At 45.2% G+C, this 22,840-nt stretch overlaps 1 protein-coding gene across 2 annotated transcripts in view; it reads right to left on the bottom strand.

Annotated features, from left to right (window-relative positions):
- The window catches only part of SH2D4B (SH2 domain containing 4B), a 214,759-nt gene that overhangs the window by 175,738 nt on the left and 16,181 nt on the right, over positions 1-22,840 (bottom strand). Inside the window, exon 2 of one of the 2 annotated variants that reach the window (XM_084845292.1) lies at positions 2,836-3,045. In XM_084845292.1, the coding sequence (XP_084701418.1) occupies positions 2,836-3,019 (184 nt within the window). In that variant the 5' untranslated portion in view covers positions 3,020-3,045. Of the gene's footprint in view, positions 1-2,835; positions 3,046-22,840 lie in introns of those variants that run through there. The other variant, XM_084845291.1, reaches the window with a different exon arrangement.

Raw genomic sequence — 22,840 nt, 5'->3', positions numbered from 1 at the left:
GTGGGCGAAACTGAAGGAACTTGTCCCCCTTCTGTGGAAAGTCTTTTCTAACGGAATGCACCAAGCTGCACCAAAGAACTGTTTATGCATTTTATCGAACATTCATCTTGCCAAAGGAGAAGCAGGGGAGGTAGAATAAAGCCTATTAAAAATTGCTGAGTCATATGGTACAGGATATTGGCTAGGGCTGCAATCTCATCTACAATTACTTGTGAGTAAATCCCATTGAATGTAGTGGGACTTACTTCTGAGTAAACATGCATGGGATTGTACTGTAAGAGCGTGAGCTCTGGAAGTCCCTAGCTCAAAACTCACCTTAGCCATAAACTCACTCTCTCAACCTTATCGGAGATTTCCAGCTTCATCACGGAACTACAATTCCTAGGATTCCTACACTGAGGGCTGGGACAATTAAATATGTATGAATGAAATTGGTTAAAATTTAGAGTGTAGGCAAGCACTAGGTGGCAGGTGACAATGAAAGTTCTGTCTACAGTGTTTAATCTGTGATGGCTCCGATACACATAATAAAATAATAAAAATGCACCAGCCCTGTGACATTCCAAAAACTCTTGATAGTCACCAGGATAACTGAGATATTTTAAATTATATTTATATCCCACCTTTCCTCTAGGAAAGTTTACCTGGCTGGCTTGAATATGTATCTTAATGTGGATGATTGTTGCTGCTTTTGTAATTTTGTGTTATGTGGTGTGTGGGTTTTTTGGTGTTTGTATTGCAAACCACTTTGGAAAAGGATGAGCAGCCTAGAAAGTATGAGCAATAAATTAATAAATACATATCGTTACTCCACCCCCACCGCCTTTTATCCTCACAAAGCTGTGAGGCAAAGTTCTGAGGCTCAGAGAAAGTGACTGACCTAAAGTCACCAAGTGAGTTTCATGACTGAAAGGGGATTTGAACCTACATTCCCCAGCCTTACTCAAACCACTACACCACATTGACATGGGGCTTCATCTGCAACACAGAGCTGTGATAAAACTCCTTCCCATCATGTAGCTTTTAATGCCAATTCAAAGACTCCAATGTAAGCCTTGCAATGCTCCCACCTTGCCATAACAGTACAGCTACTTTCAGTGCCAGCTCCAGGTTTTTGAGGGCTTTGGGCAAGACACCCGCAGTGTGCGGGTCACCAACAGCTATTGCTTCTCATTCTCTTTCTCATCATTGATCACTTGCTTGCTTGACAGGCAGAGAGCCAGTGAGCAAGTAGGCAGTGGCGTCTACTGCTCCTGTTTCTCACCATCACTGTTGTCTGGGTCAGAGCGAGAGGCAGGTGAACAAGGCGGTTGCAAAAGTGAAGAGGAGGAGCAAGTATTTTGTCGTTGGGCCCCTGCTGGGGTGTGGACCCTTGGCAGGTGCCCAAACATGCCTACCTTTGACACCAGCCCTGGCTACTTTGGCAAAGGAGGTTTGGCCCCCACTGTACCAACTCAGTTTAGAGTTCATCTGGCTGACTTTGTCCCTATTAGAGATGAAAAACACTGTCCTTCTCTTTTATGCAGGAGGGAGACCACTTTTTTTAGTCACCCTCCCCTAAGATTTTTCACATGCAAAAAAAAACCCTTACAGCTAGACATGGGCAAGTCATTTGGAACAAACTGTTGTAAAACACTGAGCATAGGTAAAGTGCATAGATTCAGAGATAGAACGACAGACAGTATAGAGTTTCTTGTGATCATTTTCTCCTCTTTTTCATCATTCTTTGTAAACCAGAAAATTAATTACCCGGAAAACAATTCTGTGCACTAAAAAGCAGAATAGGTTTAATGTATAATTTATATATGGAAATGCAGCTGTCAAAAGGGTGACAAATTACTATATAAAAATGTTGCAGTTACATTTTTTGGTGTTAGCGTGCATTAAGTTCCTCTTCAGCACAAGACAATCTTCATCCTCTTAATGTTGTTTTGGTACACAGAGCAGAGCTGCATTCATAATGCTGTACCCTTGCCCCAACAAGCTACGGACCAACCCAACCGAAGAAGGCCTTAATTTGAGCATAAGGGAGGGACTGCAAAAATGCAAGAATGCTGTGGAAGTTCTTCTCAGGGAATAGCCTTCACACTGTGTTTAAATACAGTGGGGAATAGAAAGCAAATGAAAAATAGTTAGGTCTTCAGGTCCCAGGGTGAATAAGCCATTTTAGACAGTCTTGCTGAGATCTATAGACTGCATCTGCATTTCCCTGAAATTTTTCCATGTTTTAAGATCATATCTGTGATAACAGCTACCTGTCTAACATGTAGCTGCTTCTTGCCCCACTGTTCTAAAGCATTTGACAATTTCATAGACTTTGCTATGTTTACTGCTGGGTAAGGACTGTATCTCCATGTATTAATGTGTAATCATGTCCTCAATGAAGGTGAGGCATTCGGGGCACCATTTAAGGAGGTGGGGGAATTAACTTCCACCTTCACTCCAGCCCACCCCCATGCTGGTATTTTAGATTATATGTGGTTGTTCCTCAGTAGCCTCCTATATTTCTAGTCCACTGGTTTTACAACTAGCATTATAAACAAGTAATGGGAGGGAGTCATACTTAAGCATACTGAGGTAAGAGAAATTGGTCACGGCTAACTTAATTCCCATTCTTGTATTCTCTGGATCGGGGCCATTGTGACTCATTGACCAGAGTGCTAGGCCTAAACTTAGGCAACCTGGGTTCAAGACCAATACATCCATCCACCTTCTCTGAGATTTACGGGGGACTTGCCAGAGTAAACAAGATAAAGAATATAATATATAGAAGTTTGCACATTAAAGTTCCTATAGAAATGATCAGTGATGGTCAGAAAAGCTTCCAAATCTTACTCTGCTTGAGTCTCGCTGTCCTCTTCAGCACAGCCTCTCCCTCTTGGACTGTTTCCTCCCTCTCCCTCCATCTCCTGACTTGTTCTTCCCTCATCTTGTAGAAGAGGACATGCTTCTGTTCTTCATTCAGTTCAGCCAGTAACTCCGGATCAATGTACATATCCCGCAGAATTTGCTGCAGCATGGCAAACTGGTAAACAAAAGCCCACACTGTGAAGTTGCAAAAAAGAAAGCAATTAAAAAAAAAAGTAGTTCAGTCTAAGCCAGCAAAATAACAACTTCAGCACTTCTCAAAACAACTTGAGGCAAAAGAGCTGGTCCTTCTTCTGAGAGGCTGGGTTCTCTTTCATGCTCTGATCGCTTTCCCTTAATGACCACAAAAATAATAGCTTGTTGTGTCACTGATCAACAGGTGTTCAGTAGGAAAGATGGAACAGGAGATCAGCAGGATGATAGAAAGACAGACAGATACAAATTAGGATGGGCCTCTTGGGTGATATGAAAGGCAAATGGGCCAAAAAAAAGGGTGGGGGGAGAGGTAACTCTTGACAGCTGCCACTTAAATACCTGGAAATAACTCAGTATTCTAAAAAAAAAAAATCTGTTTGTGATACGTTGTTCCTGCTTTCCGAACTCTCATACCCATGACAATGTGTTCTCATTGGTATAGCCCTGATGTAGTGATGAGAAGGTGTGTCTCTAGCTTATTTTTAAATCTGTGATGTCATGGTTAAAAGTAACAACTACACCAGTGATATCTATATACCCTTTGGGAACTGATCTCTGATAAGAGCCAAAACACGTTTACACATTAGCTCCAGCTCTGCTTACTCTAGCCAGTCGCTGGAGCACACACCACCACCCAGCTCTGTCCGGGGTGATGTTTAGTTACTGCCAACAGATATCGTGATTCAGCACTAACTGATTAAAGGGGATCTTTCAAACTTGCCAAAAAGGAATGGAAGTACAGCCTAAAGCTGTCATGAGAAACCACTTCAGGCAGCTCATTAATATTAATTAAGCAAAAGTCTGTCCTCGGCAGTTCAAGCAGACTGTGTTAACCCTCTTGCCATCAATGTATTTTCCACTCTGCAGTGGGAGGAAAGATAGGAGATTGCTTTTTAAGCAAATTGTGACCTTTTGCTGTTTACTGGCATTTCCTTGCTCTCCATGAAACACTATTGTTAGCCCTTTAGGGTTTCTATTAAGATAATTTATACATAAATAATCATAGCCCAGTCCAATCCCAAAGGTCCAGGACACGCAACAATAGATTTAAAACACCAACATTCACAGTTGGGCAATATGTTTATTAGGACCAATCACAATGTCACAAAAGAGTGAGCAAGTGTTCAGCTTCTCCAGAACATTTCATCAGGCTAGGTGGTACAAAAAGCAGGGGGTAGGGGAAAAACAGAACAAAGTACAAACATTAGGCTAGATTTTGTGGCCATGAGGTCTACTTTTAGATGCAGCCTCAAGATGGAGGTTGCACTGAATGAATTAGTCAGTGCTTGGTGTTGCAGGTATAAGGTGACACCTAGGATTTTGAGACAACAAAACAATGGCTGACTCTCATTTTTGAAAACATAAAGCCCAGCTTTTACCTAGATCTGCCTCCAGCCTACTATGTTGTAATTCAGGTAAAAGCAAATTTAAGGTGCACATGGGTTGTGTGCCAGATATATGGAAGGCTCTCATTTCAGAGCCCTCTGCCTATCCTATGCCCTGCCAGCAAGAGCCAGGCAGTGCAAGAGGAGGAGAGAGGCAGGCCTGTAGCCAGCCTAAAAGTCCAGGGGAGAGGGGCGGCGGTGGCACAAAAAATTAGGGGGGCAGTTTATATTAAAGGACAAAACTGTAAACTGTTTTTATTTAACCCTTATTTTTGCAGCCATTCTGCAATTTATGTACATTCAAACATTTACACTAAACAACTTCAACAATTGTTACATGTTTTGCCACCAATTAACAAAAACGGTTAAAAAAAATCAAGAATAACCCGCTAGCAGAAAATCAAGAATAAGCTGTAACAATAATCATCATAGATTCTTATCATAGAATCCTAGAGTTGGAAGGGGCCATTTAGACCATCACGTCCAACCCCCTGCAAGGCCCTCCCAGCTACTGGCCCGGATGGAGGTGATTTCACCTCCTTTCCTCCATTTAAAATGCAAAAAGCCGCTCGACTGGCCTCTGGGTCTAGCTAGCTGACTTACCTTTCAGTGGGTGGGGAGGGGAGTGAAAAGCACATAGGATATTGCATCTCACAGCCTCTCCTTTCCCCTCTTCTCCCCTCCCACCAGCACTCCCCCTTTTCTCCCTCTCCAACATCTCTTATGAGGTCACTGTTGTGATCACGTAAGAGAAGCTTTCTGCAGCAGCTGGGAGGGAGGAGGGAAGACTCACGATTGGATCTCTTCCCCCATGCTTTTAACTCTGCTTACAGTTGCGGGGCATGTGTTCTGCAGTTCCTATGATGCCCCAGACACTGTCTGGGGCACCATAGGAACCATAGGATTGCTCTCTCACACAAGCTAAATGCAAAACAAAACTACCAACTATCGACCATGTGACCTCAGGTCAAGGACCAGCCCTAGGGGAGGCTGAGCTGGGCGCTTGCCCTGAGTACCAAGCTGAAGAGGGAACCAAGTTGAGCTCCTTGACTCCATCTTTGCTAAGTGTACTGTCTGCAGTGAGCGAGGTTGAAAGAAAACAGTAAGCGTATTTAACTTTTTTTTCAAAGTTCTACAGCATGTTTGGTACTAACTACAAAACTGATCTGCTATCTATTAGTTTTAAAGCAGCCTTCTCCAACCAGGTGCCCTCCAGATGTTTTGGATTTTGACTCCCACCAGCCCCAGCCAGCATGGCCAATGGCCAGGAATGCTGAGAGTTGTAGTCTAATACATTTGGAGGGCACCAGATTGGGGAAGTCTGCTTTAAAGTATGCTTCTTTTTCCATTTCTACTTTGATGTCATTCATTCTGGATAAAATTCAGCATGGCTTTACTCTGAGGTGACATTACCAACCATTATAAGCACTAGAAAAACTATAAGCGCTATAAATAATATTTTTAAAAGAAAGCTATAGGTTGAAGGGAGATGCTGGAAAATCAAGATAATGAACAACTCATAAGGCCATAAGGCAATAACAGATCTTCATCAGCTCGTACCACATCATCGGTCATCTTGTATGTGATTCCTCTATGTACATCGTGCTGGAGTGACACTTTAACCACATCTTAACCTTTAGGTTAGAACAGTTCCAGTGTCTCTCAGTAGCTTGATCTTTTTCACTGAATAAGAACTCTTCAGTTTAACGTCACTCCCTCTAATGGCCAATTCAGGTGGTGAATCCCAACAAGATTGGAGCCAAAACAGGACCATCAAGAAGCAAGAGGGCGGTATCATTATGCCTGGAGGAACTGTGAGATTTGTAGATCCACATACACACAAAATCTTTAAAAAAGAAAACCTAAGGGGGCAAAAAAAAAAATGTTAAAAAGAGCCCAATGAGCACTGAGCATGCTCTGTAGCCACTGTCAATGTTCACTGTCAATTGGAAAACGAGGGCGAGGGAGGGTGAATTCAACTATTTATTGGAGCCCTTTACAGCTTCCAACCCACTGGTCTACTCCATCTAATGAGGCTCCCCAATCTGGCCTGCAAGGCGCTTCTGGCCAGGAATGTCCCCTTCCTGTATGCCTTCCCCCCTTACCTCTGATTGTGGCACACTGGGATGAAGATCCAGACCTCTCCACAACCCAGGAAGTCCCCATCTCTATCCCCAACGCATCATGATGGGAATAAAGACAAAATGTTGCAGTGTATCCACATCTAAAAAGAGTGGTCCTGTTCAGGGTTCCAGCTAGTCATCCATCCACCTAGATCAGGACTGGGCAACTTGAGGCTCTCCAGATGTTTGGGCTACAACTCTCCTCACCCCTCACCATTGGCTGGGCCAGCCCTACCATTAGTCAGAGTGAAGCAGCTGCCTCATACAACAGATTTTGAGTGACATGAAAAGGCAGAAAATCATTAATGATTTAATGTATTATTATTGCATGTATACTCCCAGGAAGATGCCCTTGTGAGATTTTCTGCCTCAGGTGCCAAAATAACTTGGCCAGACTTCGGTACTAAACATCTTGTCTTGAGGAGAGGGGCGTCACTTGCTATTCTGCCTCAGGCAGCAAAATGTCTTTAGCCGGCCCTTCCTCTGGCTATGCTGGCTAGGGCTGATGGACCAAACCATCTGGAGGCCCACAAGTTGCCTACCTTGACCAAGAAGGTGGATACACTGTTGCAGTTCCCACTTATCATCTAACTTCCATTTTAAAACTTATTGTATATTTTGAGCAAAATGAGAAGCATAGTTGAAGAGCACAGTTATTCTAACCCATAAATTGGCCAACGTATCTTCCATGGGCAACACAAAGGCCTATGACAAGAATTTCCTGCCCCGGTTTGCCCCCATTGCCTGATAATCAGAGGTATATCACTTCCTGACCAGGAAGTTCCATTTAGTTATCATAGCCAGTGATGTAGGGTGGAAATTTTTCCAGTGTTTCATTTTTCTGTGGAAATTTTTCCATTAACTTCATTCGTAACAATGAATAGATGCGAAATGCAAATACGATATTAGGCAAGCTCGGTAGTTTCAAAGTTCTGGTTAATGTTTTTCAGGTGATTATTCCTAGCAAGTATGTGAAAGAATACATATATGTCATTGAAATACATATCTGTCTCAGTGTAAAATGGGACTAATAAGTAGTGACAGCGAAACTGAAGGTGCCCCAACAACCTCAGTGGAAGAGACTTCAACTCTACTGAAATAGATGAGTGGTTGTCAGCATATCATGCACAGTTCTTTGAGTTGCTAAAATTAATTAGGACACCCTTCCCAACCTGCCACCCTCCATGCTGCTGACTGAAGGATGCTGGGATTTGTAGTCCAACATATCTGAAGGGCACAAGCTTGGGGAAGGCTGAATTAGTGCGTCAACAGTTTCCAATACATTTGTTTCTCTCTTATATTTAAACAATAAGGACATATATGCTTTGTCTTTAATTCTTTACAAGTATTCCAGTTAAAATGTCTAGATAATATAACACTGAAATCACATTAAAGGTACAGTCTTATGGCCGCTAGTCAGTGGCTAGACAGCCATAGGATAGGTCGGTTCCCAGGACCCCCACCCCCTCCCGCACTGCCTCATAGGCAGCGTGGATCAGCCCTGTGCTCCGCGCTCGTAAGAGCAGCACAGGGTGGCAAAAACGGGGTGTTCCCAGGGGCAGGGAAGTTGGAAATCCAGTATGACACATCCTATGTATCGTCCAGCCACTGCTTCCCATTCTCCAGGGTCCCACAGCTAGACAGCCAAAACCGGTTATCTAGCCGCGAAAGCAGGGCTCGGGGAGCGAGGAGGAAATCCGCTCCTCACCTGTCCTCCCACGCTGCACTGGATAGGGGGTCGCCCCTAGAGTCAGAGGCAACCATCGATCTTGATAGGATTCATCATTTAATTTACCCCCCTCAAATATTTCAGGTCACATACTTGTGGTCTATTGAGACAAAAAAAACAACAACAACATGTGATACCTTTTTAAAGATTTTTTGATTATTTTACTTGTACTTATTAAATATGCTAAATTAGATCACTCTCTAGCGATTTTCCAATGCAAACTGAAAATTTTCCAATGCAAATGACCCTGTGCAAACAACTCTAATTTGCATCAGCAAATCTTCGAAGTCAAAATTTTCCAGAAAACCCACATCACTGATCACAGCTAATAGCCACTAACAGAACTCTTCTCCATGATAGAAATACTCCACATATACTTTCCCACCTTCTCATATTCTTCCCAATATCAGTGTAAATGCTGTAAAACAGCTTGTTTGTTTCAAGAGGTGGATGTTTACTGATGATTATTCAAGGGGAAAATTGGTTCCAATTACTTTGTCCTGACAAGGACATTTTGGGAGCAAAAGCTTTCTTGGTACAAGCCAACTCTCCAGTTTGTGCCACCAGAAAAGCACCTATCCAGCACAGACACCAGGACAGGTATAATGGATGCACACTTCAGTAATTGTATTACAGCAGCAAATACCCCAGTTTGGCTAGGCTCTGCCACCCTGTGTGCTGCTGCCTGAGTCCTTGCTGCTAATATTCACAGATGGCTTGAGGACACCATTGGTGGAAAGGCAAAGCTTTAATCTTTTTGCATACTTGCACATATATGTACAGGTTGATGCAGACTGCTTGCAGCCTCTCCCCACTCTGTGAAAACATTTCATGGGGTCTGTGCTTGTCTGTCTTGAATTGCACTGAATGATTTTATGTTGGTGACAACTGAAGCCCCTGGTAGTTGCTGGATGTACTACCCTCATGGCATAGATCAGCAAAGCAGGCAGAAGAAACTCTAGAAGTATCTTCTGTGATCCTATAGAAAGCTAGGGCAGGGAGAATGGCCTAAGAAAGGAGGAAGAGAGAAAGCAGGGGAAAGAGAGTGTTGTGCGAACGGGCAACAGTCTAGCACAGCCTCCCCCAAAATGGTGCCCTCCAGCTGTGTTGGACTACAACTCCCATCACCTCAAGTTAGTACAGTGGCTGAGCTGGCTGTGGATGATAGGAGTTTTAGTCCATCACATCTGTAGGTGCCAGGCTGGGGAAGGCTGGCCTAAAGATTTAAGGGGAAGAGAATTCCAGAGGAAGGAAGCAAAACTGGAAGAGAGACTGGGCAGAAAGTAGAACTCAATGAATCCAGCTGTAGAAGGGATGAAAGCTGAAGCTCAGATATCAATTTGAAACAGCCAGTCAGTTCTTTGGCTTCAGGCCTCTAGTTGCTATTTGTTACCATGGTGTCATCACTCAACATTTAGTAAGCCTTTATTGTATTATTTCTTTTTTCCAGAAAAGAACAGCCTTTCTGGAGCAACATTTAGGAATGTTATATTCACTTGGCTACTGTCACTGCACATCACACTTATAATGAAGTTGTGTCAGCACAGATGTTTATATACCACTTTTCACTGACTACAAGCTGAGCTGTTGAGACTTCAGCCATATATATACACTACCTAATGACTTCAGAAAATAGGGTACAAATGCTTATGTCTGAGAGACAAGTGTTAGAGGAACCACTGCAACGCCCCTAAACTCATCATGCTTTTAATTCAAAATTACTCAGGAATGGAAGCAGATATTCTGTGTACCAAAGAATACAGAGGGTTCTTTCTAGCTTGGCAGAGCATAGTTGTACACCTAAGCACAACACTTCCAAGTGAAAGTTGACGTAACATAGTAGCTGATGGTGTTTGTGAGGAGCTCTAAAAGGATCTCTCCAAACTGGGAGAATGGACATCCAAATGGCAAATGCGGTTCAGTGTAAGCAAATGTAAAGTGATAAAGTAAAGTGAGAGCCAGGGCCTGCAGGAGAAGCTGCCACCACCAGGGAAGAGGCGTGCCTGCTGCTGCTGGGCCTGCTATAGCTGCTGCCACCACCAACACCAGGCCTTCCCTGCGGACTTCTGCCTGGCAGACCGCCAGTCCCTGCAGGACCAGGCCCCCAGGTACTGAGCCAGCTGTGCTGCTTCCACCTGCCCCTTCCTGGAGGGGCTACATAAGCTGGCTGGCTGAGGTGGCCTGGGAGAGCCAGGGCCTGCAGGAGAAGCTGCCACCACTGGGAAAGAGGCGTGCCTGCTGCTGCTGTGCCGCCGCCACTATTACTACCGTGCACTCCTGCCTGGCAGTATTTTTAAAGGGGATTTTTTAATGGGGGGGGTTGGTTTTTTTAAATTTCTGGGGGATTCTCTTGTGTTTTTAGGGATGGGTAGGAAAGGCTAGAGATCTTTTCAAGGAAATCGGAGATATCATGGGAACGTTTTGTGCAAAGATAGGCATGATAAAGGACAAAGAAGGCAGGGACCTAACAGAAGCAGATGAGATTAAGAAGAGGTGGAAAGAATACACAGAAGAACTATACAGGAAAGATCTTAATGGCCCTGATAGCCATGATAGTGTGGTCACTGAACTTGAGCCGGACATCCTAGACAGTGAAGTCAAGTGGGCCTTAGGAAGCGTTACTAACAACAAAGCTAGTGGAGATGACAGTATTCCAGATGAGCTATTTAAAATCCTAAAAGATGATGCTGTGAAAGTGCTGCACTCAATATGCCAACAAATTTGGAACACTCAACAGTGGCTACAAGACTGGAAAAGGTCAGTTTACATTCCAATTCCAAAGAAGGGCTTTTTTTTAACTACCATACCATTGCGCTCATTTCTAGGGATGACAGAGAATTCCGCCACAGATCTCGGTGAGGCCGATTGCCAGTGCATTCGGCCCCCCGAGCTCCGTGGTGGAACGGCCTGCCCCCCTGCCCCCCCCGCGGATCCCCCCGGGACGAGACTTACCTGTGGCGGATCTTCCGAGCGGCGGCAGCTCCAGCAGCAGTTGCGGCGGCAGTGGCTGCAGCAGCTGGTCTTCCGTCCAGCTGCCGCCGCTGCCATTTCCAGGCTTGTAAAAAAAAAAAAGAAAAAAAGACGTGATAGGCTACGTAAAGATTTACTTAGCCTATCATGGCTAGGTTAAAAAAAAAACAAAACACGACGTGGGTTTAAAAACAAAACGAAACAGCTGGGTGGGTTTACAAACAAAACAAAACTGTGTACGCAAATGGCGGCGGCTATGGCCGCCACCATTTGCGTTCCTTATTTTTGCCGTCTTAATCTACGTAAATATTGACATAGACTATGACGGCGAAAATAAAGGGGAATGCAAATAGTAAAGCGGGCGTATTTCCGTCCCTTCTTGATTCGCCGTTAAAATACGTAAATATTTACGTAGGCTAAAACGGTGAATTAAAAAGGGACGCAAATAGCACCCGCTACGCTATTTGCGTTCCCTTTTATTTTCACTGTCATAGTCTACGTAAATATTTACGTAGATTAAGACGGCAAAAATAAGGAACGCAAATGGCGGCGGCCGTAGCCGCTGCCATTTACATATGTGGGGTTTTGTTTTTGTTTTTCTACCCAGAGCCCTCCACGGCCGGAAATCCAGCTGCAGACGGCTCTGGCCTGGCTGGGCCTGGCCAGCTGCTCTGCGGAGCTGCCGCGGAGCACAGCCAGCCGCGGAGGATTCCGGGGGGGGAAGAACGGAGCACCTCCCCCCCCAGCGAGGATTCCAGGGGGAGGGATGGAACACCTCCCCCCCCATCAACATAATCCGCGAGAGGTAAGTGACTTTCGTACATCCCTACTCATTTCACATGCCAGAAAGGTTATGCTCAAAATCCTACAAGCTAGGCTTCAGCTGCATGTGAACCGAGAACTACCGGAAGTACAAGCGGGGTTTCGAAGAGGCAGAGGAATTAGAGATCAAATCGCCAACATTCGCTGGATCATGGAGAAAGCAAGAGAATTCCAGAAAAACGTCTATTTCTGCTTCATTGACTACACTAAAGCCTTTGATTGTGTGGATCACAACAAACTGTGGCAAATTCTTAAAGAGATGGGAGTACCGGACCACCTTACTGGTCTCCTGAGAAACCTGTACAAGGGTCAAGAAGCAACAGTAAGAACCGGACATGGAACAACCAATTGGTTCAAAATTGGGAAAGGAGTACGACAAGGCTGTATATTGTCGCCCTGCTTATTTAATTTATATGCAGAGTACATCATGAGAAACGCTGGGTTGGATGAATCACAGGTCGGAATTAAGATTGCCGGGAGAATTATCAACAACTTCAGATATGCAGACGATACCACCCTAATGGCAGAAAGCAAAGAGGATCTAAAGAGCCTCTTGTTGAGGATGAAAGAGGAGAGTGCAAAAGCTGGTTTGAAACTCCACATTAAAAAAACTAAGATCATGGCATCTGGCCCCATCACTTCCTGGCATATAGAAGGGGAAGAAATGGCAGCAGTGACAGATTTTACTTTCCTGGGCTCCAAGATCACCGCAGATGGTGACTGTAGCCATGAAATTAAAAGACACTTGCTCCTTGGGAGGAAAGCTATGGCAAAGCTAGACAGCATAGTAAGAAGTAGAGACATCACCTTGCAGACAAAGGTTCGTATAATCAAAGCTATGGTTTTCCCAGTAGTAATGTATAGCTGTGAGAGCTGGACTATAAGGAAGGCTGAGCGCCGAAGAATTGATGCTTTTGAACTGTGGTGCTGGAGAAGACTCTTACGAGTCCCCTGGACTGCAAGGAGGTCAAATCAGTCAATCCTAAAGGAAATCAACCCTGACTGCTCTTTGGAAGGACAGATACTGAAACTGAAGCTCAAATATTTTGGCCACCTAATGCGAAGAGAAAACTTCCTGGAAAAGACCCTGTTGCTGGGAAAGATTGAAGGCAAAAGGAAAAGGGGACGGCAGAGGATGAGATGGCTAGATAGCATCACCGATGCAACAAATATGAACTTGAGCACACTCCGACAGAGAGCGGAGGACAGGAAGGCCTGGCGTGCCATGGTCCATAGGGTCACGACGAGTCGGACATGACTTATCGACTGAACAACAACTAGCCTGCCTGATAGGCAGGAGCGAGGGGGCATGTGTCCACCTGATGGAGGCAGTGGGGGGAGTGTTGGGGGCCAGAACATACGGAGGCTGGGCAGCAGGCGCTGGCGGAGCACTAGGGGCAGGCCATGCCAGGTAAGGGGAACAAGGGGGAGATGTGTAATATCTGTCCACTCTTCCAGGCCTGTCCAGAGCCAAAGGATGGCTGGGGGAGGTGTGACTCCATCTTCAGGCCTTTGTTTGCTGCTCTGCAATGCCAGGTCTGTTACCCAGAAAACATCTCTCATCCACGACATGATCCTGGATGAGGGTGCAGACCTGGCATGTATTATGGAGACCTGGCTGGCTGAGGCCGCTGCTCCAACTCTGGCAGCCATGTGTCCAGCTGGATTTTCATATGCACAGCAGCCAAGGGCTGGGGATCGGGGAGGGGGAGTGGCTGTTATCTACCGAGAGTCCTTGGTCTTCACCAGACCCCCTCTCCGGGAGACCAAGGTTGCTGAGGGCATGTACTGGAGGTTGGGCCCGAAGGGCAGTCTGGGGATTCTGCTCATGTACCGTCCACCCTGCTGCACGACTGACTCCCTGGCCAAGGTGCCTGAGGTGGTCTCTGATGTGCGTGTACAGTCCCCTAACTTATTGGTGTTGGGGGACTTCAACATACATTCAGAGGCCATCCTGACAGGAGCACCTCGGGACTTCATGGAGACCATGGCTTTCTGGGAGCTGCACCATATTCTAACTGGGCCCACCCATGTAGCTGGTCATGCACTAGACCTTGTGTTTGTTTCTGGAGAAGCGGGGAGTGATCTGGAGGTCGGGGGTATATCCACCACCCCCTTGTCATGGTCAGATCACTATCTGGTGACGTTAGACTTCTCGGTTCCACAACCCCTCCGCTGGGGTGGAGGACCCATTAAAATGGTCCGCCCCAGGTGTCTTATGGATACGAATGGATTCCTGAATGCGCTTGGGGATTCTCTGGAGCATGCCAACGACCACTTGGTCGAGACCCTGGTGGGTGGCTGGAATGCCGCAATCACTGAGGCATTAGATCGGGTGGCTCCGAAACGCCCTCTCCCCCTGAACGAGGCTCGGACTGAACTATGGTTCAATCCGCAGTTACGAGCTCTGAAACAGGTGAGACAGCTAGAGCACCGGTGGCAGAAGTCTCGCTCCAAAGACGATCAGACATGGGCTAGAGCTGTATCTTCAGCCTATCACGTGGCGGTGAAGGCAGCAAAAAAGGAATATTATGCTGCCTCTATCGCGTCTGCAGAGTGCTGTCCCAGGAGGCTGTTCCAAGTGGTCCGGAGCCTGGTCAGTCCAGTGGCTCCGGAACCGTTGGAGCATTCTAAGGCCTCCTGTGAGGCCTTGGCAAGGCACTTTGCAGATAAAATTGATCGGATTAGGAGTGTTACTCCGTGCGCTGTGGATACAGTTAGTGGGCAAGAGGCAGCCTGTGGCAAACCGGTTTTGTGGGATCGGTTCCAGCTTCTTCCTTCTGATGAAGTGGACAAGGTGCTTTCATCTGTAAGGCCGACCACCTGCTTACTTGATCCTTGCCCATCTTGGCTCATTATGGGCTGCAGAGAGAGACTGGGTGAGGGGATCAGGGCGGTGGTGAACGCCTCCCTTGAGGAGGGAGTGATGCCATTAGCCCTCAAGGAGGCAGTGATAAGACCACTCTTAAAGAAGCCCTCCTTGGATCCCCAAGTTCTGAACAACTTTCGCCCAGTCTCGAATCTGCCATTTTGGGGCAAGGTGATTGAGCGAGTGGTGGCGATGCAGTTGAAGGCACACTTGGAAGAAACCAATTACCTGGACCCATTTCAGTCAGGCTTCAGGATTGGGCATGGGACAGAAACGGCCTTGGTCGCCTTGGTGGATGATATGAGGAGGGCTCTGGATAGGGGTGAATGCTCCTTCCTTGTTCTCCTCGACCTCTCAGTGGCTTTTGATACCGTTGACCACAGTATCCTCCTGGACCGCCTGGAGGTGTTCAGGATTGGAGACACTGTATTGCGGTGGTTCCGGTCCTTCCTCTCCGGCAGGTACCAGAGGGTAGCACTGGGAGAGGAGGTTTCAGACCCGTGGCCACTCACTTGTGGGGTGCCACAGGATTCCATCCTCTCCCCCAGGCTATTTAACATCTATGTGAAGGCGCTGGGGGCTATCATCAGGAGGTTTGGGGTGCAGTGTCACCAGTATGCCGATGACATGCAGCTCTACCTCTCGTTCAAATCTTCACCAAGGTTGGCCGTAGAATCCCTGTCCAAATGTCTGGAGACGGTGAGTAGCTGGATGGGGAGGAATAAGCTGAACCCTGACAAGACCGAGGTACTTTTGGTGGGAGACAAGAGGAGGCTGGGGGATGTTGACCTGGTGTTGAATGGGGTACAGCTACCCTTGAAAGACCAGGTCCACAGCCTGGGGGTAATTTTGTACTCCCAGCTGTCCATGGAGGCTCAGGTGTCAGCTGTGAGCCGGACAGCACTGTATCAACTCCATCTGATATGGCGGCTGCGCCCCTTCCTTCCCGACCATCTGCTCCCATCAGTAGTACATGCCCTGGTCTCCTCTCGTTTAGACTACTGTAATGCACTCTACGTGGGGTTACCCTTGAAGACAGTTCGGAAGCTGCAGCTGGTACAGAACGCGGTGGCTCGCCTGATTAAAGGCAGCTGCCAGTGAGATCAAATCACTCCAGTGCTGAAGGAGTTGCACTGGTTACCAGTTGTTTTCCGGGCTAAATTCAAGGTATTGGGTTTGACCTTTAAAACCCCAGCCCAGCCTATCTTAAGGAGCGCCTCCAGCAACACCAGACAGGCTGCTTAACTAGATCAGCCTCAAATGGCCTTCTCTCTGTCCCATCAGCCAGGACAGCTAGACTGGTTGGGACGAGGGAGAGGGCCTTTTCTGTGGTGGCCCCCACTCTGTGGGGACTCCGCCATGCCCCCTCTTTAATGAGCTTCTGCCGTGCATTAAAAACATGGTTGTTCAGGCAGGCATTTGGGGTGGGTTAGGGTATTTTTGAAAATGTCTTTATTGTAGAATTTTATTGTTTTAAACTGTTTTATTATATGCTTTGTACATCGCCCAGAGTGGCTGCGTGACCAGCCAGATGGGCAATTAATAAATTTAATAAATAAATTTAATAAATAAATTCATGTTGGGGCAAAAAATCCCAACTTCAAGTATCACCTGATGGGATATGAGCTAGTTGTGACTGACCAAGAAAGAGATCTTGGGGCTGTGGTGGACAGCTCAATGAAAATGTCAACTCAGTAAGAGGCTGCTGTAAAAAAAGGCAAACTTGATGTTAGGCATAATTAGGAAAGGAACTGAGAATAAAATTGCCAATATCATACTGCCCTTACACAAATCTATAGTATGACCTCACTTGGAATACTGTGTATAGTTCTGGACACCACGCCTAAAAAGGGATATTGTAGAGCTGGAAAAAGTACATAGAAGGGCAACTAAAATGCTCAAGGAACTGGAGCAACTCCCCTATGAGAGAAGGTTACAACAGCTGGGATTGTTTAGCTTGGAGGAGAGTAAGTGGAAACATGATAGAGGTGTACAAAATTATGCATGGTGTGGAGCATGTCGACAGGGAGACATTTTTCTCCCTCTCTCATAATACTAGAACCCACGGTCATCCCATGAAGTTGATTGGTGGGAGATTCAGGACAGATAAAAGGAAGTACTTCTTCACACAGCTTATAGTTAAACTATGGAATCCGCTACCACAGGATGTAGTGATGGCTGCCGATATGGATGGCTTTAAAAGGGGGTTAGACAAAGTCCTAGAGAAGGCTATCAATGACTACTAGTCCTGATGGCTATATGCTACCTCCAATATCAGAAGCAGTAGGCCTATGTACACCAGTTCCTGGGGAACATGGGTGGGAGGGTGCTATTGCACTCATGTCCTGCTTGTGGGTTTCCCATCAACAGCTGGTCCCTATGTGATCAGAATGCTGGACTAGATTACTCTTCTTATGTGAGCTCAATTTCACCTCAAGTATGAACTCATTAGGCAGTCTTCAACAAGACAAGACAGTAAAAGAGGTTACTGGAGAAGATTTATTTATTTTATTTATTTATTTCATTTCTATACCACCCAATAGCTGAAGCACTCTGGGTGGTTCACAAAAATTAAAACCAAATGGCACACAATAAAACAATTTAAAAGATCAGTGATACAAGGTCTTTGATCATCCAGAAAAAATAACATTTCAAACAAACAACACTGTGACCTAGCCAACCCTTTTTTCCAGGCCATCCAGAAGGTGGTGGATTAGATACAGACGAGATTAGTTGCATTTGGATCCCATTAAAATCCGCAGAAGGACTTCATCATGGCTTAATTTAAGATCCACTGACTTCAATAGGTATTAAGTGCAACTAATAGGCGACAACCCTGTTGTCCCAGGGTCAATTCTTACCTATTGCAAAAAGCCTCTAAGGAATGTTCTCTGGAAAAGACATCAAGCACATTTGAATAATATGAACTATCCTTATTTGCTCTAATAAACAGCAGTTTTCAAATTGTGTTCTGGGACTTCAGTGTTCCTTGTGCAGATGCAGCACCACCATGTGGCATCCTTGGACAATTGCAAGTGCCTTAGTGTCGTGGCAGGGCCCACTGCACATGCTAACAGTCGGTCCTCCTTTAAAATACTCCCTTAATTTTTTTTCTCTCCTTTAAACCTTATTTTCCTGGCAGTTCAAATGTCATGTGGCCTATTGACCACCATTTTAATGGCCTACAATTCCCTGGATGTAGTGTTGCTTCCGGAGCAATCAAGAAATTCAGGAAGTTAAAATGGTGGCAGAGTGGACGTTTAGAGTGCTACAACTGCTGCTGTCTGGCCAGATGCACATTGCCACTGGTGCTGCCTGCAAGCTCAGAGCGCTGCTGGTGCTGCTGCCTGGTCAGCCACACTATGCTGCTGCCACCACTGCCACGGTGCTTGGAGTGCTGCAGCTCTTGCTGCCTCCCCCCCCCCGCCCACTGCCAAATAAGTGTGTGTGTGGGGGGGGGTCCATTGTGGGGTCCATGGCCACCAGAAACCCCCCTCATGCCAGGAGTTGGCCCTGTCCTGTTAAGTGTATTAATGGATCCTCATTGAGAAAATATACCCAAACCCTAATATATGCTTTAAGAAATATCAACAACTCCTGAGGGATGATTTAAGAAATATTAACAATATTTGAGAACATCTGAGTACCTGCAAGATCTGTTTGAGAGAAACATGACTACACCGAGGAGAAGAAAGGGGCTGGCATCACCACCAACTCCCCCCGTACCTCCTGTGTCAAAAGTTTCAAAAACAGAAGATATAGGGGAATTATTTACTCTGATAAAGACTTTATCTTCGCAATTTACAGAGCAAGCCAAAAGGTTGGATTTAATCCAAAATTCCATCACTGCCTTGCAAGAAGCTGTGGATCTAATTAATACATCATGGCAAAAAATGGAGACGAAAATTAACAAGCTAGAAGACCGAGTGGCACGGAATGAAACTACAACACAAGTTTGTTTTAAAAATGCCTCTGACAGAATTTCTCAACTGGAGGCCTTCACACGGAGATCCAATGTACGTATTATTGGGATTAAAAATCTGTCTAATGATGTAAAATTGCCTATTTTTGTGGATAAACTTTTGCATGAGATACTCCCTATCCCATCTGATTATTTACGTGATATTGAGCAGGCATTTCGTGTGCCAAATGCGAAAGGGACTGACTATACCATCATAGTCCAATTTGCAAAAGTCTCCACAAAGAATGATATCCTGCATTTGGCAATGGTCTTCAATGTCTATATACTAATGCCCAGAGTATGGGAAACAAACAGAACGAACTTGAACTCTTAATACAAGAGGGAAATTATGACTTGATAGGTATAACTGAGACTTGGTGGGATGACTCTCATGACTGGAATACAGCAATTGAAGGATATCACTTGTTCAAAAAGAACAGGAGGAACAGAAAGGGAGGTGGGGTTGCACTGTATGTGAAAAATACATATCTCTGCACAGAAATACAGGAGGATGAGCTTGGTAGCCCCATCGAGAGCATCTGGATCAAAATAAATGGAGCAAAGAATAAAAGGAACCTGGTGGTCGGAGTCTACTACCGAACACCCAACCAAGGAGAAGACGAGGATGAAACTTCTGAAAAGCAAATAGCCAATGTTTTAAGGAAGCATGATGTAGTAGTAATGGGGGACTTCAATTTCCCCGATATTTGTTGGGAGACAAATTCTGCAAAACATGGCCCTTCCAGGAAATTCCTGACTTGTGTGGCGGATAACTTCCTCCTACAGAAAGTAGAGGAAGGAACTAGAGGATCGGCTATCCTTGACTTGATCCTAACAAACAGAGATGACTTAGTGGATAAAGTAGCAATTACAAGAACTCTGGGGGAAAGCGACCATGTTGCACTTGAGTTCTTGGTTCTAAGGGAAGCAAAAGCCGAGGGTAGTCAAACGCATACCCTGGATTTTAGGAAAGCTGATTTTAATAAACTCTGAACAATGATATGTAAGGTCCCATGGCAAGCGACGCTAACGAGAAAAGGAGTCCAAGATGGGTGGGAGCTTTTAAAAAAGAAAATTCTCAAGGCACAATCACAAACAATTCCAACAAGAAGAAAAGGTGGAAGACAACAGAAGAAACCAATGTGGCTTCACAAAAAGCTTAGGGATGACCTGAAAACAAAAAAGGACACATATAGGAAGTGGAAAGAAGGCCAAGTAACAAAGGAAGAGTACAGGCAGGTAGCACAGAATTGCAGGGATGGAGTCAGGAAGGCTAAAGCTGAGAACGAGCTGAGGTTAGCGAGGGATGCTAAAAACAACAAAAAGGCTTTCTTCAGCTACGTGCATAGTAAAAGGCAGAGGAAAGAAATGCTTGTTCAGCTATTAAATAAGGATGGCAAAATGATAACAGATGACAGAGAAAAGGCAGAGGTACTCAACTCCTACTTTGGCTCAGTCTTCTCCCAAAAGAGGGTCTATGACCCCCCTGGCAAAGGTGAAGTGCAGGCTGAAGGGGCAGGATTGCAGCTTGAGATTGATAGGCATATGGTCAAGGAACACCTAATTACTTTGAATGAGTTCAAATCTCCAGGGCCAGATGAACTGCATCCTAGAGTAATAAAGGAACTGGCAGAAGAACTCTCAGAACCACTGTCACTCTTTGAGAAATCATGGAGGACGGGGGAAGTGCCAAATGACTGGAGGAGGGCTAATGTTGTCCCTGTCTTCAAAAAGGGTAAAAAGGAGGAACCTGGGAACTACAGACCAGTCAGTCTGACATCAATCCCTGGGAAAATTCTGGAGCAGATGATAAAGCAATCCATCTGGAAGCACCTTGAAAACAATGCAATGATTACTCGAAGCCAACATGGATTTGTCAAAAACAAGTCCTGCCAGACAAATCTGATCTCATTTTTTGATCAAGTCACCTCCCTTGTAGACCGTGGGAATGCTGTAGACATCATATACCTCGACTTCAGCAAAGCTTTTGACAAAGTGCCCCATGATATCCTGATGAGCAAACTAGCTCAAAGTGGGCTAGATGAAACAACGATCCGGTGGATCCACAGTTGGCTACAGAATCAGACTCAAAGAGTGCTTATCAATGGGACCTTCTCAAATTGGGGAGAGGTAACGAGTGGGGTACCACAGGGCTCAGTCCTGGGCCCAGTGCTCTTCAACATTTTTATGAATGACTTGGAGGAGGAGGTGCAGGGAATGCTGATCAAATTTACAGATGACACAAAATTGGGCGGGATAGCTAATACTTTGGAAGACAGAAACAAAATTCAAAGTGATCTGGATAGACTGGAGTGCTGGGCAGAAAACAACAGAATGACATTTAATAGGGATAAATGCCAAGTTCTGCACCTAGGAAAAAGAAACCAAATGCACACTTACAAGATGGGGGATACGTGGCTCAACAACACTACAAGTGAGAAGGATCTTGGAATTGTTGTCGATCACAAGCTGAATATGAGCCAACAATGTGATGTGGCTGCAAAAAAGGCAAATGCTCTTTTGGGCTGCATTAATAGAAGCATAGCTTCCAAATCCCGGGAAATACTAGTTCCCCTCTACTCAGCACTGGTTAGGCCTCATCTGGAGTACTGTGTCCAGTTCTGGGCACCACACTTTAAGAAGGATGCAGACAAACTGGAGAGGGTTCAGAGGAGGGCAACAAAGATGATCAGAGGACAGGAAACAAAGCCCTATGAAGAGAGACTGAAAGAACTGGGCATATTTAGCCTTGAGAAGAGGAGGGGAGATATGATAGCACTCTTCAAGTACTTGAAAGGTGGTCACAGAGTAGAAGGCCAGGATCTCTTCTTGAACATCCCAGAGTGCAGGACACGGAATAATGGGCTCAAGTTACAGGAAGCCAGATTCCGGCTGAACATCAGGAAAAACTTCCTGACTGTTGAAGCAATACGACAATGGAACCAATTCCCTAGGGAGTTGGTGGGCTCTCCCACACTGGAGGCATTCAAGACGAGGCTGGACAGCCATCTGTCAGGGATGCTCTGACTTGGATTCCTGTATTGAGCAGGGGGTTGGACTCGATGGCCTTGTAGGCCCCTTCCAACCCTACTATTCTATGATTGTATGATTCTAAGAGAGGGTGGAAGCCTTCCCTGGAAACAAGATAGAGTTATGTTATTTCCAGATCACATCAAAGAGGTGGCAAATAAAAGTTGGCAAGTTATCAACGTGAAAAATATGGCAAAACAAATGAACTTACAATATTACTTAAAATACCTGCTACACTTTGTATTGTGTCTGAAGGTCAGATGAAGAAGTTTCTAAATCATGAAATGGCGGAGGCATGGCTGAATGTAAAAATGCGTGAGATTTCTGTTACAACCCCATGAACTGGAATTTTTAAACAAGCTTTGTTAACTGTTTGTGTTTAGTCTACATGATCCAGGCTAGGTCAGAAGATAAATGATTATACATATATTTGTTTATTCTCTTTCATCTTTTGTTTTTTCTTGCTTTTCTTTATATTTTTATTTCAAAATAGATATGGTATGCTGTATTTAAATTTATTGCTTGAGGGTATATTGTGCATATGCACTTGTATATCTAGTATAAAATATATTACTGATTGTTGAAGGTTTATTTTAAGTTTTACTATTATAAAAAGAAACACTATATTTCTTTTTAAGTAGTAGTAGTAGTTGTTGTTGTTCAGTCGTTCAGTCGTGTCCGACTCTTCGTGACCCCATGGACCATAGCACGCCAGGCCTTCCTGTCCTGCGCTCTCTCCCGGAGCGTGCTCAAGTTCATATTCATTGCATCCGTGATGCTATCTAGCCATCTCATCCTCTGCCGTCCTCTTCTCCTTTTGCCTTCAGTCTTTCCCAGCATCAGGGTCTTTTCCAGGGAGTTTTCTCTTCGCATTAGGTAGCCAAAATA

This window comes from Heloderma suspectum, chromosome 3 (genome assembly GCF_057233095.1).
Source record: "Heloderma suspectum isolate Gila_16-S chromosome 3, 16-S_ref, whole genome shotgun sequence".
Classification (NCBI taxonomy): Eukaryota; Metazoa; Chordata; class Lepidosauria; order Squamata; family Helodermatidae; genus Heloderma; species Heloderma suspectum.
The sequence above is the reverse complement of the archived record's forward strand: the minus strand, read 5'-3'. Positions and strand labels throughout refer to the sequence as shown.